This window comes from Schistocerca piceifrons, chromosome 5 (assembly GCF_021461385.2).
Source record: "Schistocerca piceifrons isolate TAMUIC-IGC-003096 chromosome 5, iqSchPice1.1, whole genome shotgun sequence".
Lineage (NCBI taxonomy): Eukaryota > Metazoa > Arthropoda > Insecta > Orthoptera > Acrididae > Schistocerca > Schistocerca piceifrons.
Genome location: NC_060142.1, coordinates 701,256,398 through 701,283,496, shown reverse-complemented (window position 1 = coordinate 701,283,496; position 27,099 = coordinate 701,256,398). Strand labels below are relative to the sequence as shown.

General features: G+C 38.9%; 1 protein-coding gene across 1 annotated transcript in view; it reads left to right on the top strand.

Annotated features, from left to right (window-relative positions):
* LOC124799210 (tensin-1) overlaps positions 1–27,099 on the top strand; it is a 524,781-nt gene that overhangs the window by 482,144 nt on the left and 15,538 nt on the right. The window contains exons 11-15 of the mRNA XM_047262746.1: positions 476–748; positions 8,751–9,020; positions 16,741–16,943; positions 20,887–20,952; positions 26,725–26,905. Coding sequence (XP_047118702.1) covers positions 476–748; positions 8,751–9,020; positions 16,741–16,943; positions 20,887–20,952; positions 26,725–26,905 — 993 coding nt within the window. The remainder of the gene's footprint in view (positions 1–475; positions 749–8,750; positions 9,021–16,740; positions 16,944–20,886; positions 20,953–26,724; positions 26,906–27,099) is intronic.

The following is a 27,099-nucleotide window of genomic DNA, read 5'->3' as shown; positions in this document are numbered from 1 at the left end:
CTAGTATTGTTACATTCCTTCCTGGATTTTCCATTGTTTGAATTTCACTTCTGGATACTCTCAGTTATAAGAATAACCTGGTTGACCAAGAAAGGTAACTTTTCCTGATTTCGGAAATTCACTACAGAAACACCAGCTCTGCCCACATACAAATGCTGCTTTCTTCCAGGGCCTTTCAAAAGTTTATGCTGGAAAAGTTTTCCACTTTCGGAAAACCACTACTCTTCAGCCAGTCCCTGTAGGCCACCACCTCAGCCCATATTGGAGGATTAGGGAAAGACCAACTCATTGTCTCAGCCTCAACAAAACATCCCTCTCATTGAAACCAAATCTAGTGTACACAACAGAAATAGGGTGAGCACACAGACGCAACCAGGGAGTGACATGTTACACCGTGTAGGAACAACATTTTCATGTAGTAAAACATTAGTTGCTTGACTGGTGACAGCACCATGGAATGTTTCTGTGTTTGCAGGCAGGGTCCCCCAGCGGTGGTGCACCCGCCCCCGGGCCGTTGCCCCAGCATCAGCAGCAGCACCAGCCACCCCCACAGAAGAGTGGAGGCAGTGCTCCTGCGTCACCACTGCTGCCCTCGAGGGCGTCGTCGCGCCGCCTGCACACCGCCGCTACTGGCTACAGCACCCTCGGCCGCCAGAAGTCCGACTCTTCTTTCGACCGCGAAAGGCCCTTCGTCGCAGTGAAGCGGGCTCACGAACAGACGCGGAAGTACACTTCAGATACAACACAGGTGTGACTCTTCTCCTCCCCCCCTCCCATTTCCTCCTACATCTATATCTACAGGGTAACTCTGAAATTCACACTTAAGTATTTGGTAATGGCGGGATTATCAATCAATCAATCAAATTTTATTGTCGTTCAGCTCATAAAGCAATAGACAATGTCAAGCGAACTTACATTTTTAACATTAATTACTAAATACAATTTAGTTTGGATTACATAAGGCCATCCGCTAGATACAGTGTTGAAAGACAGTATTTTCAGTTTCAAAAAATTCGTCTACTGTGTAGAAAGGATTATTTACTAGTATTCTGTACAACTTAGCTTTGAAGATATTGACAGGTAACTCTTTTAAATCTATACTTAACTTATTGTACAACTTAAGTCCAAGAACTAAATATGAATTCTGTGACTTGGATAGTCTTTGATATGGTACATCTAAACATGATTTGTTCCTGGTGTTATGGCTATGTACATCCCTTCTTAATGATGTATTTGAAATATTGTTCCTAACATACAATAGAACATTATAGATGTACAAGTTTATTACCGTCAGGCATTGCAACTTAACAGACAAGGGTTTACAGTGTTCTAACTTACCTGAGTTGGTTATTATTCTTACTAATTTTTTTTGTAAAAGTAGAATGCCCTTTACATGACTGCTATTGCCCCACAATAAGATTCCATATGATATGATACTTTGAAAGAAAGCAAAATATGCTGATCTTATATAACTACTAGGGACATATCTTTTTAAGTTTCTAATTAATTGGATAACTCTTGAGAGTCTGGCAGATTATGGTTTAACTGCTGATTGGTCAGTCAGAAACTAGACTCTGCTGCCACATCAGCTATACGAACGTTTGGGGTTGAGTGATTTCACACACATATTTTTTCAGCATTTTTGGTTATAGATGAATCATGACTAGGATTGCTGACTTTTTAGAGACAAATCACATAACTTATATAAAGTAGATTTGAATAAAAAGTATATTTCTAAAAATGAAGTATTTTCAAGGTTTATAAATTTATTTACCTGAATATGAATTTTTCATATTTCTGACATTTAATATGATTTTGTGGTAGGTTTTGAAAGGTTAATAACTTGTGTTACATTACAAATATTTGTTTAAATTTAAATTGTTTAAATTTATTGAAGCTCTGTCTCTTTCTTCCTATTGATCTGTACTAGCACCAATAGTTCTCTACCAGGTATAGAATGGGATAGTCACACAATCAGAACTGGAGCCAGGGACAGAGACTCTTGTGACATTATCCTGACTGCCTTGTCCGAGAATTACTTCGAGCAGATAGTTAGAGAACCAACTCGTGAAGCTAACGTTTTAGACCTCATAGCAACAAATAGACCGGAACTTTTCGACTCCGTGAATGTAGAAGAGGGTATCAGTGATCATAAGTCAGTGGTTGCATCAATGACTACAAGTGTAATAAGAAATGCCAAGAAAGGAGGGAAAATATATTTGCTTAACAAGAGTAATAGGGCACAAATCGCAGAATATCTGAGTGACCACCATCAAACGTTCATTTCTGAGGAAGAGGATGTGGAACAAAAATGGAAAAAATTCAGAAACATCGTCCAGTACGCCTTAGATAAGTTCGTACCGACTAAGGTCCAAAGCGAGGGGAAAGATCCACCATGGTATAACAATCATGTACGAAAGGTACTACGGAAACAAAGAAAGCTTCATCATAGGTTTAAGAGTAGTCGAATCATAGCTGATAAGGAAAAGCTGAACGAAGCGAAAAAGAGCGTAAAGAGAGCAATGAGAGAAGCATTCAACGAATTCGAACATAAAACATTGGCAAACAATCTAAACAAGAACCCTAAAAAGTTTTGGTCATATGTAAAATCGGTAAGCGGATCTAAATCCCCTATTCAGTCACTCGTTGACCACGATGGCACCGAAACAGAGGACGACCGAAGAAAGGCAGAAATACTGAATTCAGTGTTCCGAAACTGTTTCACTGCGGAAAATCGTAACACGGTCCCTGACTTCAGCCGTCGCACGGACGCCAAAATGGAAAATATTGAAATAAACGATATCGGAATTGAAAAACAACTGCTATCACTTAGTAGCGGAAAAGCATCCGGACCAGACGAGATACCCTTAAGATTCTACAGTGATTATGCTAAAGAACTTGCCCCCTTTCTATCAGCAATTTATCGTAGATCGCTGGAAGAACGTAAAGTACCTAGCGACTGGAAGAAAGCGCAGGTCGTTCCCATTTTCAAGAAGGGTCATAAATCAGATGCGAATAATTATAGGCCTATTTCGCTTACGTCAATCTGTTGTAGAATAATGGAACATGTTTTGTGTTCTCGTATTATGACGTTCTTAGATAATACAAATCTCCTTCATCATAACCAACATGGATTCCGCAAACAGAGATCATGTGAAACTCAGCTCGCCCTATTTGCCCAAGAAATTCACAGTGCCGTAGACACTGGCGAGCAGATTGATGCCGTATTCCTGGACTTCAGGAAGGCATTTGATACGGTTCCGCACTTACGTTTAGTGAAAAAAATACGAGCTTACGGAATATCGGACCAGGTTTGTGATTGGATTCAGGATTTCCTAGAAGAAAGAACACAACATGTCATTCTTAACGGTTCAAAATCTGCAGATGTAGAGGTAATTTCGGGAGTACCGCAGGGAAGCGTGATAGGACCTTTATTGTTTACAATATACATAAATGACTTAGTTGACAACATCGGTAGCTCCGTGAGGCTATTTGCAGATGACACGGTTGTCTACAAGAAAGTAGCAACATCAGAAGACTCGTACGTACTCCAGGAGGACCTGCAGAGGATTAATGCATGGTGCGACAGCTGGCAGCTTTCCCTAAACGTAGATAAATGTAATATAATGCGCATACATAGGGGCAGAAATCCATTCCAGTACGATTATGCCATAGGTGGTAAATCATTGGAAGCGGTAACGACCGTAAAATACTTAGGAGTTACTATCCGGAGCGATCTGAAGTGGAATGATCACATAAAACAAATAGTGGGAAAAGCAGGCGCCAGGTTGAGATTCATAGGAAGAATTCTAAGAAAATGTGACTCATCGACGAAAGAAGTAGCTTACAAAACGCTTGTTCGTCCGATTCTTGAGTATTGCTCATCAGTATGGGACCCTTACCAGGTTGGATTAATAGAAGAGATAGACATGATCCAGCGAAAAGCAGCGCGATTCGTCATGGGGACATTTAGTCAGCGCGAGAGCGTTACGGAGATGCTGAACAAGCTCCAGTGGCGGACACTTCAAGAAAGGCGTTACGCAATACGGAGAGGTTTATTATCGAAATTATGAGAGAGCACATTCCGGGAAGAGATGGGCAACATATTACTACCGTCCACATATATCTCGCGTAATGATCACAACGAAAAGATCCGAGAAATTAGAGCAAATACGGAGACTTACAAGCAGTCGTTCTTCCCACGCACAATTCGTGAATGGAACAGGGAAGGGGGGATCAGATAGTGGTACAATAAGTACCCTCCGCCACACACCGTAAGGTGGCTCGCGGAGTATAGATGTAGATGTAGATGTAGATGTAGATGTAGATTAATAAATGCAGACATGTCATTAACAGAATGCATGTAAGATATATTTTTTAATTGTTTAATGGGTTAATCATTTTCTTTTTAAGCATATACTGCCACTTGTTGGAAGTACTCTTTTTCACAAGAAATATTTGTCACCATTTGTTAATTTTCTTCAAATTTCTTTAATTAATATAGTTTCAGAATATGTATTATCCTTGCAAATACTGTATATCACATTGAATTTATGTTGAGGATAACTTTTCATCTGATCATATGATTGCTTCCATTCTCATGCAACTGTATGTTTTAACATTTTGAACTAGAAACAAGGTTCACTATTAAGTAAATGCCTCTTCATTAACATGTACAAAAAACTAAACTATGAGCTACTTATTGGCACTCAATAAAAAGCAAATAGCAGAATGACAGTAACAGTTACGACAGCTGGTAACAGTGCAGTCAACAATAGTGATTCAACAATGTCAAAATGATTTAATGCTACTCCTAAGAGCCAAGTGTGCATGGGATCAGGGGCCTCCAGTTGTTACTCTCAGCTACAACACACTGTATTGTGCGTTTTCATTAAGTTGCTCCCATAGACTTATTTCATTCAAAAGAAATCAGTGAATAATAATTCCACCAAAACATAAAACTTCAGTCAACTGGATAATTGTTTTCATTCGGCAGCATCCATAGGCTAGTTTCCCTCAAAAGAGGGAATGAATAATTCAACTGATACATAAACTACTACACGATGAGTCTATTTTTTATCAACGAATAGCTGAATCAGTTGTTTTCATTTTGTTGTTCCTGTCACTAGTGTGTGGCAGAGGGTGCACCTACCTGCTTCTAGACCATTTCTCTACTTCTCCACTCTCAAATAGCATGTGCAAAAAAATTAACAAAATCTTCTGTGCAAATTCTGCTTTCTCTTGTTTTATCACTATTATATGAGAAATAAATATCTGAGTATGTATGTTTGGAGCACAACATAGTATGGATGTGAGTTTGGGCCATGGGAAAATTGGAAAGGAGGAGGATCAACATGTTTGAAATGTGGTGGGTGGACTGATAAGACAACAAATGAGGAGGTTCTCTGCAGGATCGACAAGATGAGAAGAATTGACAGGGTGGTGGGGCTCTGTTAATATATCGAAGAGTAACATCTGTGGTACTTGAGGGAACAGTAGAGGGTACAAACTGTAGACACACATTGGAATATATCCAATAAATAATTGAGGATGTTGGGTGCAAGTGATACTTTAAGATGAAGAGATTTGCAGAGCAGAGGAATTCGTAGCAAGCCCCATGAAGGCAGTCAGAATACCGAATGGCCCCCCCTCTTCCCCGCCACAAAAGAGAGTGAGTGAGAGAGAAATTGTTTCTCCCTATGTAGGCGGGAGTCAACAAAATATTGAGGCACACAGGGGAGAAGGCAGTAATAGAAATTTCGTGAAGAGATCATGCCACAACAAAAAATACTTTTGTTTGAACCATTGTCACACAGACTAACAAAAACGCCATTATTTTAATCATTGACACCGAAACTCTATTATTATCTCTGTAACATTCCCCCCCCTCCCCCCCTCTCTGTTTTGCGATAACACTTTTCCAGTGTCCTCCATCAATCTTATGTGTTAAACATCTCACACCATGCAGCAATACTCCAGAAGACAACTGAAATGGAGGCAGTCTCTTTAGTAAATCTGTTGCATCTGGTAAACATTCATCAGTAAAACCCAGTCTTTGGGTCACCTTTCCCACAGCATCCTCTATGTGATGGTTCCAATTTAAGATTTTCAAAATTATAATTTCAAGTGTTAGTTGAATCAACAACCTATAAAGTGACATGACTTATTGTGTAACTGAAATTTAATGGAATTTTTTTATTTTCTTTTTGTACTCGTGTGAGGGACCTTGCAGTTTTTATTATTCACTACTGATGTCTTGTCTAAATTATTTTTAAATTTGTTTTCATCATCTGATGACTTTGCTAGATTGTAAGCAAAGACATCATCTGCAAACAATCTAAGAGGGCTGATCAGAGTGTCTCTTAAATTGTTTATGTAGATGAGAAACAGCAGAGGGCTTATGCTTTCCTCAGAAACCACAGATATAACTCCAGGAAGAAAGGACTACTAGTCCCACGAGGTATGCAGGAGAGTTCATGTGGTTTTTGGATGGTAGGAGGAAGTACTTGTGGAAGGAAAGCTGTGAGGGAAGGTCATGAGTCATATCCAGAGAGCTCAGTCAGTAAGAACATTGTCCACAAAAAGCATGGTTTCTTGGTCTGGCATACAGTTTTCACCTACCAGGGCATTTCAAAAGATATTTAATATTTCAGCTAGTCCAAGTGTGTGTGTGTGTGTGTGTGTGTGTGAGAGAGAGAGAGAGAGAGAGAGAGAGAGAGAGAGAGAGAGAATGTTATAGCAATATTTACTTTAGGTTGACCTCCATATCCCAGTATTCATTGCTACAGGGTTATTACAAATGATTGAAGCGATTTCACAGCTCTACAATAACTTTATTATTTGAGATATTTTCACAATGCTGTGCACACACATACAAAAACTCAAAGTTTTTTTAGGCATTCACAAATGTTCGATATGTGCCCCTTTAGTGATTCGGCAGACATCAAGCCGATAATCAAGTTCCTCCTACACTATGCGCAGCATGTCCCCACCAATGAGTTCGAAAGCATCGTTGATGCGAGCTCGCAGTTCTGGCACGTTTCTTGGTAGAGGAGGTTTAAACACTGAATCTTTCACATAACCCCACAGAAAGAAATCGCATGGGGTTAAGTTGGGAGAGCGTGGAGGCCATGACATGAATTGCTGATCATGATCTCCACAACGACCGATCCATCGGTTTTCCAATCTGCTGTTTAAGAAACGCCGAACATCATGATGGAAGTGCGGTGGAGCACCATCCCGTTGAAAGATGGTCGGCGCTGTTGGTCTCCAGTTGTGGCATGAGCCAATTTTCCAGCATGTCCAGATACACGTGTCCTGTAACGTTTTTTTCGCAGAAGAAAGAGGGGCTGTAAACTTTAAACCGTGAGATTGCACAAAACACGTTAACTTTTGGTGAATTGCGAATTTGCTGCACGAATGCGTGAGGATTCTCTACCACCCAGATTCGCACATTGTGTCTGTTCACTTCACCATTAAGAAAAAATGTTGCTTCATCACTGAAAACAAGTTTCGCACTGAACGCATCCTCTTCCATGAGCTGTTGCAACCGCGCCGAAAATTCAAAGCGTTTGACTTTGTCATCAGGTGTCAGGGCTTGTAGCAATTGTAAACGGTAAGGCTTCTGCTTTAGCCTTTTCCGTAAGATTTTCCAAACCGTCGGCTGTGGTACGTTTAGCTCCCTGCTTGCTTTATTCGTCAACTTCCGTGGGCTACGCGTGAAACTTGCCCGCACGCGTTCAACCGTTTGATCGCTCACTGCAGGGCGACCCGTTGATTTCCCCTTACAGAGGCATCCAGAAGCTTTAAACTGCGCATACCATCGCCGAATGGAGTTAGCAGTTGGTGGATCTTTGTTGAACTTCATCCTGAAGTGTCGTTGCACTGTTATGACTGACTGATGTGAGTGCATTTCAAGCACAACATACGCTTTCTCGGCTCCTGTCGCCATTTTGTCTCACTGCTCTCTCGAGCGCTCTGGCGGCAGAAACCTGAAGTGCAGCTTCAGCCGAACAAAACTTTATGAGTTTTTCTACGTATCTGTAGTGTGTCGTGACCATATTTCAGTGAATGGAGCTACAGTGAATTTATGAAATCGCTTCAATCATTTGTAATAGCCCTGTACACACAGGACCCATACCAGATCCTTGGTGCAACCAAATGTTTTTTCTTATCTAGAAGACTGAAATGGAGCCCACTCAAGCTTGTGGAGGCAACTGAGAACTTACTTGAAGGAGAAATAAAGGCCCTGGTGTCAAAAGCTAACATTAATACCCAGGATAGTTTTGTGCTATGATTATGCTCTTCAAATACTGACTTTGTAAGACACTGAAGAAATGGCCTGTTAGCGGCATCATGAAGGCTTCTGGACATTGGTTAAATCACATTATTTCTGCATTTGCCTTACTGTTAGCCATAGTTTCAATATTTTTGGAGATAATAATATTTTTTATCCATTTATTCTTATCTGTTTTATTAAACACTGAATTTTGAGTAAACTATGCAATTGTTGTAGTATGCTTAATTTATTCACAATTGTTTCTTGTAACTGATTAACCTCAGATGCAGACAGACAGCTAAGATGATGGAGAATAATAATAATAATAATAATAATAAATAGTGTTACACATAGTGCTGACTTTTCCATGGTAAGTGATAGCCACAACTATCATGTCAAATTATGATTAATATCTCAGTGAAATTCAGTATGGTCATACAAGCATTAATAATGTACCTTCTTTATGTCATAGAGTTCACCTATGTCTCCACCCCACGAGCTTATCATAACCAGGCAGCGAGCGGAGTCAGATTCATCTGGACTGCTGACGACTGTGGACGGCCCAGGAAGTCGTGAAGTTCTTGTACGTCACCAGCAGCCACAACAGCAGCAGCAGCAGCAGCACTCAGTGGGTAGTTCTGCAAACAACCAGGACCACTTGGCGGGCCTCATAGCATCGCTATCACTTGCTGGTGCCACAACCCCTCGCACTAATACCTGCACTTCTGCTTGGCACACGCAGGTGACTAATGCAACTAATCAGAGTTACTAGGCTGTCACTGTTCTTTGTCGTATCTTTCATGTGCTTTGCTTCAATAAAAAAAGTGTTAATTAAGCTTAAGTTCATACCAAGTGCTTAACTTACATAATGGCTTTTAGCTTATGTCCATTTTGATTATGAATGTATTAACCATGTCAATATAATGGAAGGAAACATTCCACGTGGGAAAAATTATATATAAAAACAAAGATGAGGTGACTTACCGAACAAAAGCGCTGGCAGGTCGATAGACACACAAACAAACACAAACATACACACAAAATTCAAGCTTTCGCAACAAACTGTTGCCTCATCAGGAAAGAGGGAAGGAGAGGGGAAGACGAAAGGAAGTGGGTTTTAAAGGAGAGGGTAAGGAGTCATTCCAATCCCGGGAGCGGAAAGACTTACCTTAGGGGGAAAAAAGGACAGGTATACACTCGCACACACGCACATATCCATCCACACATACAGACACAAGCAGACATATTTAAATTTAAATTTAAATATATAAATATTTAAATATGTCTGCTTGTGTCTGTATGTGTGGATGGATATGTGCGTGTGTGCGAGTGTATACCTGTCCTTTTTTCCCCCTAAGGTAAGTCTTTCCGCTCCCGGGATTGGAATGACTCCTTACCCTCTCCTTTAAAACCCACTTCCTTTCGTCTTCCCCTCTCCTTCCCTCTTTCCTGATGAGGCAACAGTTTGTTGCGAAAGCTTGAATTTTGTGTGTATGTTTGTGTTTGTTTGTGTGTCTATCGACCTGCCAGCGCTTTTGTTCGGTAAGTCACCTCATCTTTGTTTTTATATATTATTAACCATGTCACTTATACAACAGTGTATAAAAAATATGCATGAGGAATTTCACATATTCCAGTTGTTTCCATGCCGTACCACTACATATACTACTCTATGCTACAAGCCATGATGTCTGCAGCAAATCAGTAAATATAGTTGGAAAGTCCTTAGTGGAATATAATAGTCCTGGCTATGGTGTATGTGTATTATAGGATTCATCCAAAACCTAGCAAAGTTCTCAGTCTTGTTTATGTACCCACCAATGGCTCAGTGCCTCCACTATTAACTGGGCTGTATCTTTATTCCTTAAATTATACCTAAGCTAATAAATAATAAGATATCAGCTGCATACTACCTACAAATTAAGAGACAAAATGCGTTAACAACATTTACATCAATACTCTGCTAGATACCTTACCATCCCAGTCTTTGTGCACGATGTATGTGGTATGGAGTAATAGTTGCTTGACACTTGTGGGAACACACATTCTCAGAAATTTGTCAGACAAACTCTCTTTGACACACTATTCAGTGTCTGTCACAAGAATCAGATGATCATCTTTGTGATGCTGTTGCACTTGCTAAATGCATTTGCGAGGGTAATCCCAAAAGTAAGGTCTCGTATTTTTTTATAAGTACATAGACCCATTTATTTCTACAATGGTTTACATCAGTTTAAAGCTTGAACATTTAGTTATTTTTCGACATAATCACCATTTCTGTCGATGCATTTTTTTAGACGCTGTGGCAGTTTTTGTATGCCCATGTCATACCAGCTCGCCGCCGTGCTATTCAGAAAGTTATGAACCTCTTCTTTCACCTCGTCGTCGGAGCTGAATTGCTTTCCGGCCAAATGTTCTTTTAAACTAGGGAACAGGTGATAGTCACTGGATGCCAAGTCAGGACTAAAGTGTGGGTGGGTGATTATGTTTCACTAAAACTGTTGCAGGAGAGCAATGGTTTGCCGAGCTATGTGTGGGCAAGCGTTGTCGTGGAGAATGTGTATGCCCTTGCTCAACATTCTTTTCTCTGGTTCCGAATAGCCCGTTTGAGTTTTTTCAGAGTCTCGCAGTACCTGTCAGTGTTAATTGTGGTCCTAACAATTCAGCTCTGATGACGAGGTGAAAGAAGAGGTTCATAATTTTCTGAATAGCATGGCGGCAAGCTGGTATGACATGGGCATATGAAAACTGCCACAGCATCTACAAAAATGCATTGACAGAAATGGTGATTATATCAAAAAATAGCTAAATGTTCAAGCTGTAAACTGATGTAAACCATTGAAAAAATAAACAGGTCTATGTACTTATAAAAAAATAGGAGACCTTACTTTTGGGATTACCCTCATATGATGAAACAGGCTGTCTTCTTTTGACCTTTTTGCACTCCTTCATTAGTACCACATGTTACGGGGACTCCAGATGACCATCTTTGTGATGCTCTTGCACTTGCTAAATGCATTTATGATAAAACAGGCTGTCTTCTTTGGATGTTTTGGAACTCTTCTATTAGTACCACATGTTAAGGGGACCCCAGACTGAAATTTCATATGATTCTTTTTTTTTTTTTTTACAATGTCCAATACTCATTTGCGGTTGACCGCATCTACAATTTTGTGGTGGGACTGTTGTTTTTGGTATGTCTGTCTGCCCTCAATCGTACTCAATATACTTTTTTTTTCTTCTGGCAAGTAAACGAGTTGAAGTAATAGTAAAAGATGCCCGCCCACATAGCCACACGGTCTAACACACTGCTTCCCAAGCGGGAAGGCATGCCTATCCCCGGCACGAATACGCCCGGCAGATTAGTGTCGGGGTCCGATGTGCCGGCCAGTCTGTGAATGGTTTTTAAGACAGTTTTCCATCTGCCTCAGCAAAAGTGGACTGGTTCCCCTTATTCCACTTCAGTTACACTATGTCAGCGATTGGTGTGCAAACACTGTCTCCATGTACGCATTCACCATAATGACTCTACCATGCAAACATTTGTCTGGTATGAGACATTCCCAGGTGAGTCCACTGGGGGCTGAACTGCACAATAACCCTGGGTTCGGGGCGGCAGTGGTGTGGGTGGACTGCTATGGGATGTTGTGGGGTTGTGAACCACTGAGGGGTACGGTGGGACGAAGCCTCTCGGATCATAATAAATGCTGCAATTCATCTGCAACACAAATATGCTCAAACAATATCTGTGGCAAAAAATTAGACGTACATTTTGATATCAGAAAAACATTCTACCAAGCAACACTGATGTATGTTAGGGTTGGCAGTCTCACTTCGACCTGGGGAACAGGTTTATAAGTACTGCTCCCTCACCAGTGATAAATGTACTGTAGCACTCTAAGATTCCAAGATCTGTTTCTAAACTTCCTGTACGAAAATAATAACTGTATCAATCACTAACTTCTAAATGCAGAGATATGAAATACTTTTAAATATACGCTTTGCCCCAGGAGGCTTTTAACTCACTTGCAGATACGAGGATGGTTGCTGACCATGTCCCTGCCTGTGTCTGTTCCCAGCAATTCACAAAATTGTTTAAACATTCTGCCTTGCAGCTCATCAGTCTCAAGACCAGAATTCAGTTATTCTCATTAGCATTCCATTTCTTCTGCTAATAGTATTCCTCTGGAAAGTGGTTCTTCCTGTGAGGACTCCTCATAATATTGTTAATGGTGCTGGAAGAATAACTGAAGGCAGCAGAAAGACAAGGACATTCCCCAGTCCTCAAACAAGACTAGTAGTCTCCAACTGCAACTACTGCATGTATTGTATATCTCTCCTACAGCAAACCTAATGCAGATTGAGGAAATACAACACATCAACTCTAGGCCTTAAAGCAAGCCAATAGTATCCATGGAAAACTCTGCATGGTGCCAGCCTTCGCATCATTAACTCTGAAGATCATGTTCTCCAGTTTGCGATAGTACACTGGGCCACCTCCATAAAGAAATGTTTTTTTATAAATGTTGTAATTCTATTGTATATGGCTTTCTCAAATATCTTGGATATAGCTGGGAATGGAAATAGGACAATAACTTCAGCATCTTGACTGTCCCCCTTTTTGAAGGTAAGAATTACCTTCAACGTCTTTAGTACTTCTGGGAAACATCACTGCTTGTTGAGCTACTGATCACATTGTATAGCAGTGGTCTACATATATATTCTTTAATGTAATGGAAGGAAACATTCCACGTGGGAAAAATTATATATAAAAACAAAGATGAGGTGACTTACCGAACAAAAGCGCTGGCAGGTCGATAGACACACAAACAAACACAAACATACACACAAAATTCAAGCTTTCGCAACAAACTGTTGCCTCATCAGGAAAGAGGGAAGGAGAGGGGAAGACGAAAGGAAGTGGGTTTTAAGGGAGAGGGTAAGGAGTCATTCCAATCCCGGGAGCGGAAAGACTTACCTTAGGGGGAAAAAAGGACAGGTATACACTCGCACACACGCACATATCCCTTTTACTTGAAGGTGAGGCCTTTGGATAGGACAGAGGTTTCGGATTGGGAGAGAGGTTTGGAGGAAAGGTTAACTACTGAATTAGGGTGTTGTGGTTCCAGACTGTGTTGATCGGAATTTTGAGGTTTTGGAGGGAGTGGAGCTGGAAGTGGAAGATTGAGTAGATGGGAGAGACTGGGTTTGTGTGCAATGAGAGGAGGTTGAGGTTTGCTGGAAAGGTTGTGAAGGGTGAGTGAGTTGCCTTTCCGGAGGTGGGAAACCAGGAGATTGGATAGTTTTTTGAGGTGGAGGGTGGCATGCTGTTCTAATTTACGGTTGGCCTGTAGGAGGATGCTCTGAACAGCCGGTGTGGATGTGGGAGAGGAAAGATTAAGGACTTTTATTAAGGATAGGAGTTGACGGGTGTGTTCATTGGCTGAGTTGATGTGTAGGTGAAGGATTAGGTGGGTGAGGGCAATGGATTGTTCAGTTTGGAACTGGTATAGGGACTGATGGAAGGAAGGGTTGCAGCCAGAGATGGGAACTTTGAGTGTGAGGCCTTTGGGGGTAATGCCAAATGTCAGACAAGCCTGAGAAAATAAAATATGCGAGCGTAATCTGGCTAGGGCGAAGGCATGTTTGCGGAGGGAATGTAAATAAAACTTAATGGGGTCATTGTGGGGGTGTTGTGAGGGTGACATGGTATTAGAAGGTGGAAAGTGTAACATGAGATGAAATGAAAATGAAAATAAAAATAAAAATATATGGGGAGAGATAAAGGTGAACCGGAAAGAAACTGGCGATCTGGAATGAAAAAAGGCGAAAAGGTGTTGGTTACAGCTGGGCTATGTTGGACTTGGGTTGGTAGACAACGATGTGCATAAAGGTTAGGTGGTTGTGTTGCCGCCAAAACACGTTAAAGGACGGAGAAATTTGGGAAAATTTCGAAAAAACTGCGTGTAGTATATTAAAAGGAGTGGTATTGTGGTGGCAGATTATGAAAATGAGGCTAACAATTGTCTGACGAAGAAATAATGGCGTTAAAACCTGTGGGAAGCGGCTAAAAATGATCAGTGATGTGGGAAAAACGGAAATGGAAATAAAGCGAAAGTTATTAGAACTGGCCGAAATGGTTGTTTAAAAGGTGAAAGGAGCTGTTTGTGAACTAGAAACGGTGGATATTATATCGGCGGTAGTGCTGAAAGCCGCAAAAAAAAAAATATTTTTTTGGTTATGGTTTGGAAGTGGGTTACGTATTATTGGGTATATATATAGGCGGGATAAAATAGTATAGCAGATTACGGTAAAAAGGAGAAGGTGAATACAAAGTGAAACTACTGGCAAAAACAGAAAGAGGAAAATAAGACGACAGAAAAGATTTCGAAATGCAACAGTGACAATAACAAACGTAATTGTTGGATTCAAATTAATGATATCAATGTAATGGAAGGAAACATTCCACGTGGGAAAAATTATATATAAAAACAAAGATGAGGTGACTTACCGAACAAAAGCGCTGGCAGGTCGATAGACACACAAACAAACACAAACATACACACAAAATTCAAGCTTTCGCAACAAACTGTTGCCTCATCAGGAAAGAGGGAAGGAGAGGGGAAGACGAAAGGAAGTGGGTTTTAAGGGAGAGGGTAAGGAGTCATTCCAATCCCGGGAGCGGAAAGACTTACCTTAGGGGGAAAAAAGGACAGGTATACACTCGCACACACGCACATATCCCTTACTTGAAGGTGAGGCCTTTGGATAGGACAGAGGTTTCGGATTGGGAGAGAGGTTTGGAGGAAAGGTTAACTACTGAATTAGGGTGTTGTGGTTCCAGACTGTGTTGATCGGAATTTTGAGGTTTTGGAGGGAGTGGAGCTGGAAGTGGAAGATTGAGTAGATGGGAGAGACTGGGTTTGTGTGCAATGAGAGGAGGTTGAGGTTTGCTGGAAAGGTTGTGAAGGGTGAGTGAGTTGCCTTTCCGGAGGTGGGAAACCAGGAGATTGGATAGTTTTTTGAGGTGGAGGGTGGCATGCTGTTCTAATTTACGGTTGGCCTGTAGGAGGATGCTCTGATATCATCAACTCCATATGAAAATTATTTTCTGATTCTTATGATTTTTAACACGTCTTGTCCAGCTACTGGAGCCAGGAAAAGTGGCCTGTCCAATGTTAGGAATATAGTTTAGTACGATACTGTTAGCATAGCAATCCCTGACACTAGATTTATTGTCAGTCTTTGAAAAGTCAAGTTAAAATGTTAAATAATCTGTTTTGCATCAGATTTTTGTATCATATAGCTGGAGGTATTCAGGTGAGACTCATTTGAGACTGGTTCCTATGGTACCATTTACAACTTCCCAAAGCATTTTACTCATGTTACCTGACTTTGCAATAAACTGCTTTGCATGATTTGTGACCTTCATGAAGATTTTTCTATACTTTTTAAAGTATATTTGGAAGTTTGGATCATTGCTTGTTTTATTTTGTACATAAAATATTTTTCTTGGTTGCACAGGAGTAATTATTCCCTTTCTATCTGTTGCTTCTCAGTGGTTTTTCTGTATATTTATTTATTTATTTGAGCAGAAAGGCAATGTTAAAATAATGGCACACTTGATCAGCAAATATTGTTGTTTTATTTTAAGTGTCATCCTAAAGATAAACATTTTCCCAGGTCATGTGCTTTAGCAGGTGTTTAAATAACACTATTATACTGCTGATACCTTTGATATCTATTCTGTACCTAATAGTTAGTAACGAAGGTTTGTTTACACCAATCATGAAGAGCCAGGGCCAAACAAGCATGCTGGAAGAATTAAGACCTTAAACTGGAGAATCTTCCCCATAAAACCAACCTACAAATACTTGGGCCATCCTTATACCATTCCTGCTCCTTACTCCTTGTCCAATGAGTCATATTTGATTGAAACATTCACATGCAAGACCTGCGTTAAGTATCAACCCGGTATACCATATTCCAATCCTTTCCACAGTAATGTCAATTTCATTGCAACTGCTGCATGCCTTTTTGTGTGATGCAGTTACTCAGTTGCCTAAAAAACAAAAGAGGGAATAATAAGGAGAAAGAGGAAGTGGAAATAAATATCAGGTGCTAGAGGTGAAGATGAAAAAAATGAATAAATAATTTGTAAAGAAAATACAGGTTTCTCAACAGCAATAGCTGATACAGGAACTACATTCTGATGTCACTGTCATTATACCTATCACTAGTAAAGCAGTTTAACTGGAAGGAAGAAATGTGAGTGAAATTTATTGATATTCAACCAAAAAAATAAAGTTTATTTACCATTAATAAGTGTGCCAATTTCTCGTTTTTATGTTGATTTGCTTTCTACATTTTTCTCAAGACCGAGAAGCATACATATAAAATAAATGTGTTTTTACTGTGCTGTTACTTGACATATAAACTTGATTAACTGACACAAATTCCAGATGAGAGAAGAAAGCTTCTCTTCATGGAGGACAACATCAGTCAGTGATGAGCCAGGCAGCCCCACTCATTCAAGCAGCCCAAGGCCACAAACACCAGCATTTCCTGTGCATCCTCGTACACCGTATGTTAATAACAGTTCACAGCAGTTTGAGATGGCCTCCACAGCACCTGGCTTGCCTCCCAAGAGTCCAACTACACAGCGGTAAGATAACAGCCCCGAGTATGTTTTACACCATATAATTATTGCTTATACTTTACTTTTTAAATTGTGCTCATGGTATGTCTAATATGCCAGTATCAAACCCTATTGAAAAACCAGACAGCAAAGTAGAGATGGAAGGAAATATGGTAAACCTCTTTAATAATGAATCAAACTAACAGATCTGGCACATGTTGTTCACAACAAATGATAAAGTACGCACAGTAGTAAGAATCCAGTTACGATACTTTAGATTTGTGGGTTTATCTTTCAGTTGGTAGAGGGACAGCCTGGTAGTCAGTTACTAGCTGCATCTGAAAATTTTACTGGTTTGCACTGTCATGTGGTTATGCATCAATTACTTTGTCTTCATGATCATCTGAGGAGAATCTTCTGTTTACTCATATTTTACAAATGTGTCTTTATATTGCCTGAACATAAGTTTAAGTAAACTCGGATAACGTATCAAAACTGTATGATGGACCATGTCTCAACCTAAATATCTCTCCATTAGAGTGCAGCACTTCTTTGAAGTGAGCAACCCAAACACACCAGTAGACTGTCTCCCAGCTGCAGTGCCAACAGTGCTCAACTAATTATCATGGATCATTTAATTTGTTTTGCAACCTTTTTTTTTTCATATGCAAATTATGTTTCTGAAACATATCGAGTCTCACTTTCATCTATGATAATGGTGTAGGCTGAAGTTATGAATTAAAATTTATACCAGCTCTGGGATTAGAACCCAGGTATCTTGCTCACTAGGCAGATGTGCTATCTGTTGTGCCACACTACCACTCCATCTCTACTACCCTAGTACTGAGGTGTGAATTGGTATTTGTATGGGGGAGGGTAGTCGATGCAGCTGTGGTAGCTGTAGTGCCAGTGTGGCACAACAGGAGAGTAAGCTGCAGACCCTGGTTTGAATCCCAGTGCTGGTACAAATTTTAATTCATTGCTTCAGCCTATATCATTATCGTAGATGATTTTTTTTTCCTTCAGCTTTATTCTTTTGGATACTTTCTATGAGATAATAGTGTAATGTATGGCTGGAATTCTCTTATTCAATTAAAATAGAAGTAAAATCAAATGCTCATAAGGGATTGTTCAGTACAATGAAAAGGACGTATTGAACATCATTTAAACCACTCTTATTTATGCCTACTAATGAGTCACAGTACTGCATCAGTGTTAATCAAAACCCTAATTCATAAATTTTCATATGGATTGTAAAGATGATCAACAATGTCTGGTTTGCTGAAATTGTTGCTGTGCATTTACTGTTACGTAAGCACGGACTGAAGCCCTCAAAGAGTTTTCTTCAGTGCGTTAACACTTTACTATGGAGATAATGACTGATAGCACTGATTCAGAAGAAATTATATTATCTGATGTGTCAGCCTCCTCTGGTTCATTATAAGGATGTGTCCAAAGGGCATGCTCCTTCTTTTCCTTATGGTGTCTGAGATTCTCTCTATTTCATTGTGCAGTTCTTGGTTCACTGAGTGTACTGCTCTTGGTTCACTCATCTTCTATACCGACAGTCTCCTGAGAATCTTTCATTCTTAAGTAACATTCATGCTTTGTGCTGCTTTATTTTACAAAGGGTAGTTATATCACTAAGCAAGGGGAATTCCTTCTCTGAATGGATGATTATTTCACGAGGCATTTCATGAGGGTCAAGTCTGGATCCAATCGTATTTTTGCTTTATGTAAACAGCTTGCCCATAAACATAAATTCACACTCAGTTCTATTTGCCGATGATACTTCTGCCCTTTTCGAGACCAGTCACTGAGAGCAAATTCCCTCAACTGTCACAAATCTACTAGACAGTTGAGAAGACTGGTTTCAACTAAATGGATTAAAACTGAATATTGGAAAAACATGTTTACTGTAGTTTAAAACTAAAACTCAATGGTAAATGAAACCCATATTAATCACAAAGACAGACAACTGAAAGAAGCAGGCTGTGTTAATTTTTTGGACCAAAATTTATCATATAAAGGACTTAGCAAATAAATTAAACAGCCTGCCTTTACAATGAAGATTTTCATACTCTACTAGCATGGAATATTTTACCACATCTATTTTGAGTCAGTTATAAGATATGTCATTATTTTCTGGAGTAACACAAGTAAAATGACTAGAATATTACTACATAAAATCAGTTGTTAGAAATATGTGTAATGCAAAACCACAATATTCCTGTGATTCTTCAACTTCTCCCGGCGTATTTCTTGCTCAGACAGTCCACGAGTGTACTGCCGGTCCATAATGTCCAATGGGCACAATATTTCGGCAATCAGACATGTCGCCATCATCACTGATGATGGCAACATGTCTGATTGCCGAAATATTGTGCCCATTGGATACCATGGATCGACAGTACCACGCTCGTGGACTGTTCGAACACAATATTCCGGTTGCCCACAGATAAGAAATTTAAAAATATGAAGTTCTCCCTGTTTATAAATTTATGAACTGGTTATTTTCGTATACATTAACCGTACGTTATTCATAGACAATAATTTTGAATGCCAGTACACCACTAGGAACAAGGGAACTTTCATGCTTCCCACTAATAGATAAAGTCCTATGCACAAACCCCAGAATACATAGGCATGAAAATTTACAGCATGCTAGAAAAGAAACAAATCCACAGCATGAAGCTAGGACAACTTAAACCAAAAGCTTCGAAAGTTGTTAGTACAGAAATACTATTCTTCCTTAGAAAAATTTCTGAATGACAGTATGAAAAGCTGAGCAAGAAAGCAAAAAGTTGTTTATGAAGCTAAGCAGTTCTATGTCAAATAAATGACTGCAAGGTAATTATTTTTATATATATTGATGTTGTTGTTATATATCGTTTCTGTAATCCACTTCAACTGAAACTGCAGTACTGATGAATACCCTGTACATTAAATATATGATTGAACTTTGTATGTTATGAGACATTGAAATTCTGATTCTGATTCCCATAAGGCTTTAGGGCAGATCACTATCTGGTAATGTCTCAATTTTGCAGTGATAAAAAGATTCTCCTCATTGTGTCGATGTTCAAAGTTAATGTGCGTGCTAAATTCATCATGATAGCCTCTCTGTTTTTGTAACAGACAAAATTCAGTTCATTTGCATAGTTTCTTTTCATAAAATTTTATTCATCATAGCAGTGAGCATTCCTTATCAGTTTTTAATGGTACGTATGCTGTAAATGAAATTCTATTATTAAATATTTATGGGGGGGGGGGGGGGGGGGGAATATCAGACTGAGTATACATGTCAACTCAGACACCAGAATTGTTAGAAGGCCAGCCATTTCCTTTCATTTCTTTTCCAACATGTTTCCAGCACTGCCCGCATTCCCTTTATTTTGAGTGTTAAATATTTCATTCCCTTTATTTTTAGTGTTAAATTTTTCATAATTTATTTGTATTCTTCTTTAATAATCTGGCCTCTGTAAGAAGCTAGATTTGGTTTTTCTTCTCTTCCACCTAGTATATATTTAGCTACTTCTGCACAACAGGAAATTTTAATTGATAGTCCTCATATGCAGTGAATATTATATGAACTAGGTAAATTTTTGCTTACATGCAAGCAGCTTTAGAAACTTATCCTTTTAGTATTTCTTGTCTCATTCATTTCTTAATAAAAATTTATGAAAATTATGTAAAATATTATTCCACTTAAAGATCTATGGAAATAAACATGCCAAATAAATTAAAATATGCATTGCACAATTGCAGTTTTTGATACTTTCACTGGGTGTAAATGGTTTATATCTTCCAACATCTTCAACCTGCATATTGCAATAAGTCCTGCTAAAATCATATTTTTTCTTTCTTTGGCTCTTTTTCTGGTATTGTTTAAAAGAAAGAAATTACTATTATTATTTCTTTTTTTAAAATTAATAACACTTACAGTTTTTCTTACATTTCACTATTGTAGACGTTTGAGTTATTCGGGATCATTTAAAAACCTGCGAAAGTGGCCTTCCAGTTCTTCTGTATCTAGGTATGTGAATTATTGTGGAGTGCATGAATTGAGACTGTTTGTTAAACCTCATCTTTGCGTTGTTTGTTACTAAAAAAAAGGGAGCTGCTTGCAGAAGTAGAAAGAAAGCCGGCTAGTGTGCACATAAAATGTCCAATAAGTTGCACAAACAGTGGATGGTCAGTTTTCTTTCTTAAACGAGTCTCCATTTATTATACAATACTTTGATGTGAACAGAACACTGTCTGTATCTTGCTTACAGTGGGTGAATTTTGTGCAGTGTGCGCCATTAAAAAGTGACTTCCATATAATTTTTTCCCATGTGTGTCTTTTACACTAACACCCAGTTAATGACTACACTCTCATTAACATCTTTAGCGTACACTTCCAAAGACCCCCTTAGTTCTTAGACCTAAAGTAGTCCAAGTAGTTCATAATGTTTTAGGGGACTTCTTTCTCAAATAGTAACAGAATTATATGTTGTAACATTTGTCTGTGTTTCAAGGGGCTTTAAGTATTGCAGCACATATTTATAAACAAAAAGAAATTATGCAAAAAAAAATACCATATTTGATAACTGACTGACAGTGCTTTAGTAGATATAATCAGTTTTTTTTTTTTTCACTTAAGTGATGTTATGATCACATGAAAAAAAAAAAAAAACATAATAAACCATGGGTGGAATGCTCTCAGAACTTAGGGTGCGTACAGATATCTTTTTTTTATATTTATTTTGTAAAAATGTTTATAATAGAAGGATCAAACTATTAGAGACATTAAGAGGTGAAGGCACGGAATAAGCCATAGATGAGAAAGATATATGTGGATATATTATGACAAGAAATGCAAAATCAGAAATAATCACAATTTTACAAAGAGACAGATGGGCTGGCCAGTAATTACATTAGTTCAGTACAGCCAACAGCGATACAAAACCAATGAAAATAAATAAAACCTAGCTTTCAGAAACTTATTCCCTCATCAGGGAAGCAAGAGGAATGAGGGAAAAACAGGGAAAGAAGGGAAGTGGATGCAGGTCATTCACAACCTAGGTTATGAGGTAAGAAGAAAGGAAAGCAAACATGGAGTAAAGGGTGTCAAAGGAAAGTCAAAAATAGCATGTTATAAGTACTATGCCAGCATCAGTACTATGCCAGCATCAGAGCAAATAAGATAGATTGAGATTTAAAGTGAGGTGATGGGTAATATTAACAAGGAGACAAAGATTAAAAAAAACTCGATTGAGATTTAAAGTGAGGTGAATAAGATGGGTAATATTAACAAGGAGACAAAGATAAAAAAAACTCCTTGACATTATCCTTCTTATTCATATCACTTACACCTCTTTAGATCTCAATCTATCTTATTTGCTTTGAAACTGGCAAAGTACTTATGACATGCTATCTTTGACTTCCCTTTGACACTCTGTACTCCATCTTGGCTTATCTCTTCCATGTTACCTAGGCTGTCAATGAATTGCATCCACATTCCCTTCTTTCCCCATTTCTCGTCTCTCATCCCTGCTGAAGGAACAAGTTTCCAAATGCTAGGTTTTATTTATTTTTGTCAGTCTTGAGTGATTGTCAGTTGTACTGAGCTAAGGTAGCTTCTGGCTATCCTCATCTGTCTCTTTGTATATTTTTCACATTTCTGTATGAATTTTTCCTTTTAATCAATAACTGTAATTGTGAAATGTGATACTACTCACAGTAAGGAATGAAAAGAGAGAGGGTTTATTTATTTATATATTTATTTATTCATCCATCCATTTTTAAACATTTGCATATCATCACTATTGTGACATCATATCTCCTGAACTACATGTTGTACGATGGTATAATATTGTAGGTACATTCAGTGACATATATGATACTGTCAGCAAAATTTGTTGTGAATAGAGTTAGTAGGAAAGAATAATAAATTTAAACATCGTGCATGATACAGTACTTTTTCACTCATTTCATTGTTTATGACATCATTTCTCCTTAACTATGTGTCATACAATGATATAATTGTGCACTTACATTCAATAGCATATGTGGATACTGTCTGTAAAATGTGTCATGAATACAGTGTATAGTAAAGAAGTAATAAATTATGAGGGTGGTATGAAAAGTTCTCAGAATGGAATAGAAAATAATACCTAGATCACTGAAACGTTTTTATTTTTCAATGTAGTGTCCTTGTAATTAATGCACTTGGTCCAATGATGTGCCAGTGCTTTGATCCCATCTCAAAACTGAATTTCCTCCAGGGAGGTAAAATATTTGTCAACTCCAGCTATCAATTCTTCGTTTGAAGTAAATCTTCATCCATAAAGAAAAATTTTCAGTTTTTGAAGAGATAGGAGTCTGATGGAGCCATATCAGGTGAATAAGATGTTGTGGCAACCGTTCATACCTTAGGTCATGTAATTTTGCCATGGCAGAGGCACGTGTGTGGGCAGGCGTCAAGAGTCGCGGCACCCATCTTGCAGATAATTTTTTCATTTCCATTTCTTCAGTTAAAATGTGATATACCAGTTTAGATGTCATCTGGCAAGTGTGACCAATTTCAAGCACTTTCAGTCAGTGATCCTCCATGAGCATTTTGTGCACTTTTGCAATGATTTCTGGAGTAGTGACACATCGTGGCTGACCACTGCACAGATCATCATCTAAGCTCTCCTGACCAAATTTAAATTCATAGTCCACTTGGCAACAGTTGAATATGAAGGAGCCGAGTCCTCCAGTGTATTCTGGAAATCAACATGAATGTCCTTTGATTTCATGCCTTTCTTTACGAAGTAACTTAATCACTGCTCGAATCTCAATTTTTTTATTTTTATTTTATTTTTTTTCCATCTTCACAAACCATTATGCTGTAACAACAACAGAGCCACATCACCACCACAGCTCTCTTCCAAGAGCACTGACGTGGCATGTGTTTATAGGCAACAGTCCAATGAATATCACGTGAACAACTCGTTGCGCTGGCACTGACCTCTTGTGATGATTCCGAGAAATTTTCAAACCGCCCTCACATAATGTCGTACCTCAAGCAATACTTCTACTGCATCAGTGGTGGAAAAGTAGTATGTGATAAATGTTTTTCCTTACATCATTTTGCAAGGGGTTGTTAGCAGAAAAAAATTGTTAACATTTGAAATTATGTGTAAAGTATGTTGCATGTTGCTAAGTGCTTTCATTCTCAAATATTGGAATAATAAAGTCTGGGAATTCACACATTGTGAACTACGCTTCTTTTTCACCCCAACCCCACCCCCACCTGTTTGATAGGTAGGTGTTTCTTACCACCAGAGAGATTGTGGATTACAGCTTATTTGTATGTAGGTATGTAAAATAAAGAGAGATGGACAGAAGTAGCTAATACTGTCAAGGAGGCTGCAGAGAAACACATTCCCAAGAAAAGGAACAGTAAGAAGGCTAGATGGCTGTCAGTTGAGGCACTGCAAGTTGCAGAAGAACGTTGCAGAAGAACGAAGGAAAGCAAAAATTAAGGGAGATAGATCAGCTATGTTTCAATTAAATAAAGATTTTCAGAAATTAGCTAGAAGAGATAAAAATATATTCTTTAATGAACAGTGCAAGGAAGTTGAAGATAGTAACGGAATGGGGAAGACAAGAGATCTTTATAAGAAAATTAGAGAAATTAAAGGAAAATTCCAGGCAAAAATTGGAATGATAAAAGATAGAAACGGGAAAGATCTGAGTGAAGCAGAGAATGTTGAGGAAAGATGGGCAGAATATGTAGAAGACCTATACAAGAAAGAACTGCATGATGACAGGGCTCCTACTGCTGATGTTAATGTTAATTTAGAACTAGAGCCAGATATTTTGGAGAGCGAAATCCAGTGGGCCCTTGAAAACATGTTATGAGGAATGCGAGGCTAGATGAAGGAGAAACAGGAATTAAAATAGCTGGAATAAATGTAAACAACCTCAGGTACGCGGATGATACGATCCTGTTGGCAGAAAGTGAAGAAGAATTGAGAACACTCTTACTGAAGGTGAAAAACGAAAGTGAAAAGGCCGGTCTTATGCTGAATGTGAAGAAGACGAAAATTACGGCAACTACACCTACCAATTCGTGGGATATAGCAGGAGAAACCATGGAGGTAGTGACCACATTCAGTTATCTCGGTTCCCAGATTTCTGCTGATGGCGACTGCAGCCATGAAATCCGGAGACGGCTGTTGCTCGGTAGACAGGCGATGTCAAACCTTGACAAGGTTATAAGGTCCAGAGATATAACACTAGCAACAAAGATCCGTATTGTGAGGGCTATGGTCTTTCCAGTTGTGATGTATGGATGTGAGACCTAGACCGTTAGAAAGGCTGAACGGCGAAGAATTGATTCCTTCGAGTTGTGGTGTTGGAGGAAACTTCTTAGAGTTCCATGGACTGCAAAGAGAACCAACAGATCAATATTGGAGCAAATAAAACCAGATTTCTCCCTGGAAGGTCTAATGTTAAAACAAAAGCTGACCTACTTTGGACACACAATGCGAAGGCATGCCTCGCTGGAAAAAACATTAATGCTGGGGAAGATTCTCTGCTGTTGATACCACTCCTTCCCTGTGCAGCTCGTGTACTGGCTTCTCCCACTGCTCTTTCTCTTCTCCTCTCCTCCCCCTCCCCTCCATGCAGACTCTCCCTCCCCCTCTCCCTCTCCCCTCCCCCCTCTTCCAGAAAACAGATCCGCAATCTCAGTGGACTTAAAGATGGTGTACCACTTGATAAACCATGAGGAGTTATTAACAATCCTTAATGGATTTGGGATTTGCTCGAAGCTGCTGGCCATAATTAGAGCTGTTCTGATGGATATGAAATCTGTGGTGAAGTTCCTATGATTACATTTCTCTGAGGGATAAACAGCAGTCCCAAAGGATGATGGTCTCTCTCCATTTTTCAACACTACATATTCTGATGGCTATAACTCACTGAGAATGGGAATAAAATTTATATATGTCAGTATATAACAGTTTTAAAACCAGTCAATTTGTTTGCTGACAAAAATTTGGTCCTGTGTGGCAATACTCCTTGGAGAGCTGAACATGAAAGTCTGTAAAATCATTACAGAAATTCTGGGATCCAATTACATGAATGGCAGTCATTAGAAGTATCCATCAAAGGCATTTATAACAAAGTAGAAAAAGTCACAGAAATGGTTCACAAAAGACAGGTAAAATTTTATAGCCATGTCATATTAGTACATAGAGACAGGCTGAATAAAATGATATTTCACTTTTTCAACACAATACCCAAATAAGTAATTCCTTCATTTACTAGCGCCAAAGACCTCCTGCAAACGTTAGAAATCAGACCTAAAGATACTTTTACCATAGATCTCTTCTGCAAAATGATAGCAAATCTCACTGACAGATGCATCAAGGTGTAATCTCTGGGTTGGCCCCAAAGAATAAATAATGCATAATTCATCTGTGAATGAACAGAGCACAAGACTTTCTAACTATGATATCTGCTGTATTATTGGTTGCTTTATAGTTGTGTTGCATATTTTATTTTATTTCTTTATTGCAATGATTTCTGAAATTGATTGTTCAATGTCAGTATAAATGCAGATTGTTTCACTGCAGCTAACTAACATGTAATTGGATGATGTCCTGTTGGAATGCAGATTAGTTATAATGCTTTCAAAACATGTGGATGTTTGAGCAAACAAAGGACTTTGCCTAACATATTACTGACCTTTCAAATGAGCCAGCACTCAGTTGCAAATGAGAAGCTTCATTGGGTTCACTTATAATTCTCCTTACTTCTGCCCTTCTAGCAAGGACCGTTCTCCTTCGCCAGTGTCTGACCATTCACAGACAGTGCACCAGCAGAACATCAGCATGATAAGTAATTCCAGCAGTGGTGTGAGCAGCAGCAGTCGCATAATCAATGCTTATCAAACAACACCACATTCATCTGGATTTGTCTCTGATGGATACCTGCAGCAGAGCCCAAAAGTAAGTATAAAGATCTTTAGTAACAGAGAGAGAGAGGGAGTTTTGTTTTGAGGCTGTAGTTGTACATTTATTCAATTTAATTTATAGAACAATTTTCAAATTTAGAGTTTTTTGCTCTGTTGTACCTGAATAAAGAGGAGGCACACTAGATTCATATATGAACCAGTATTTGGAATTCTTCCCCACACTCTATA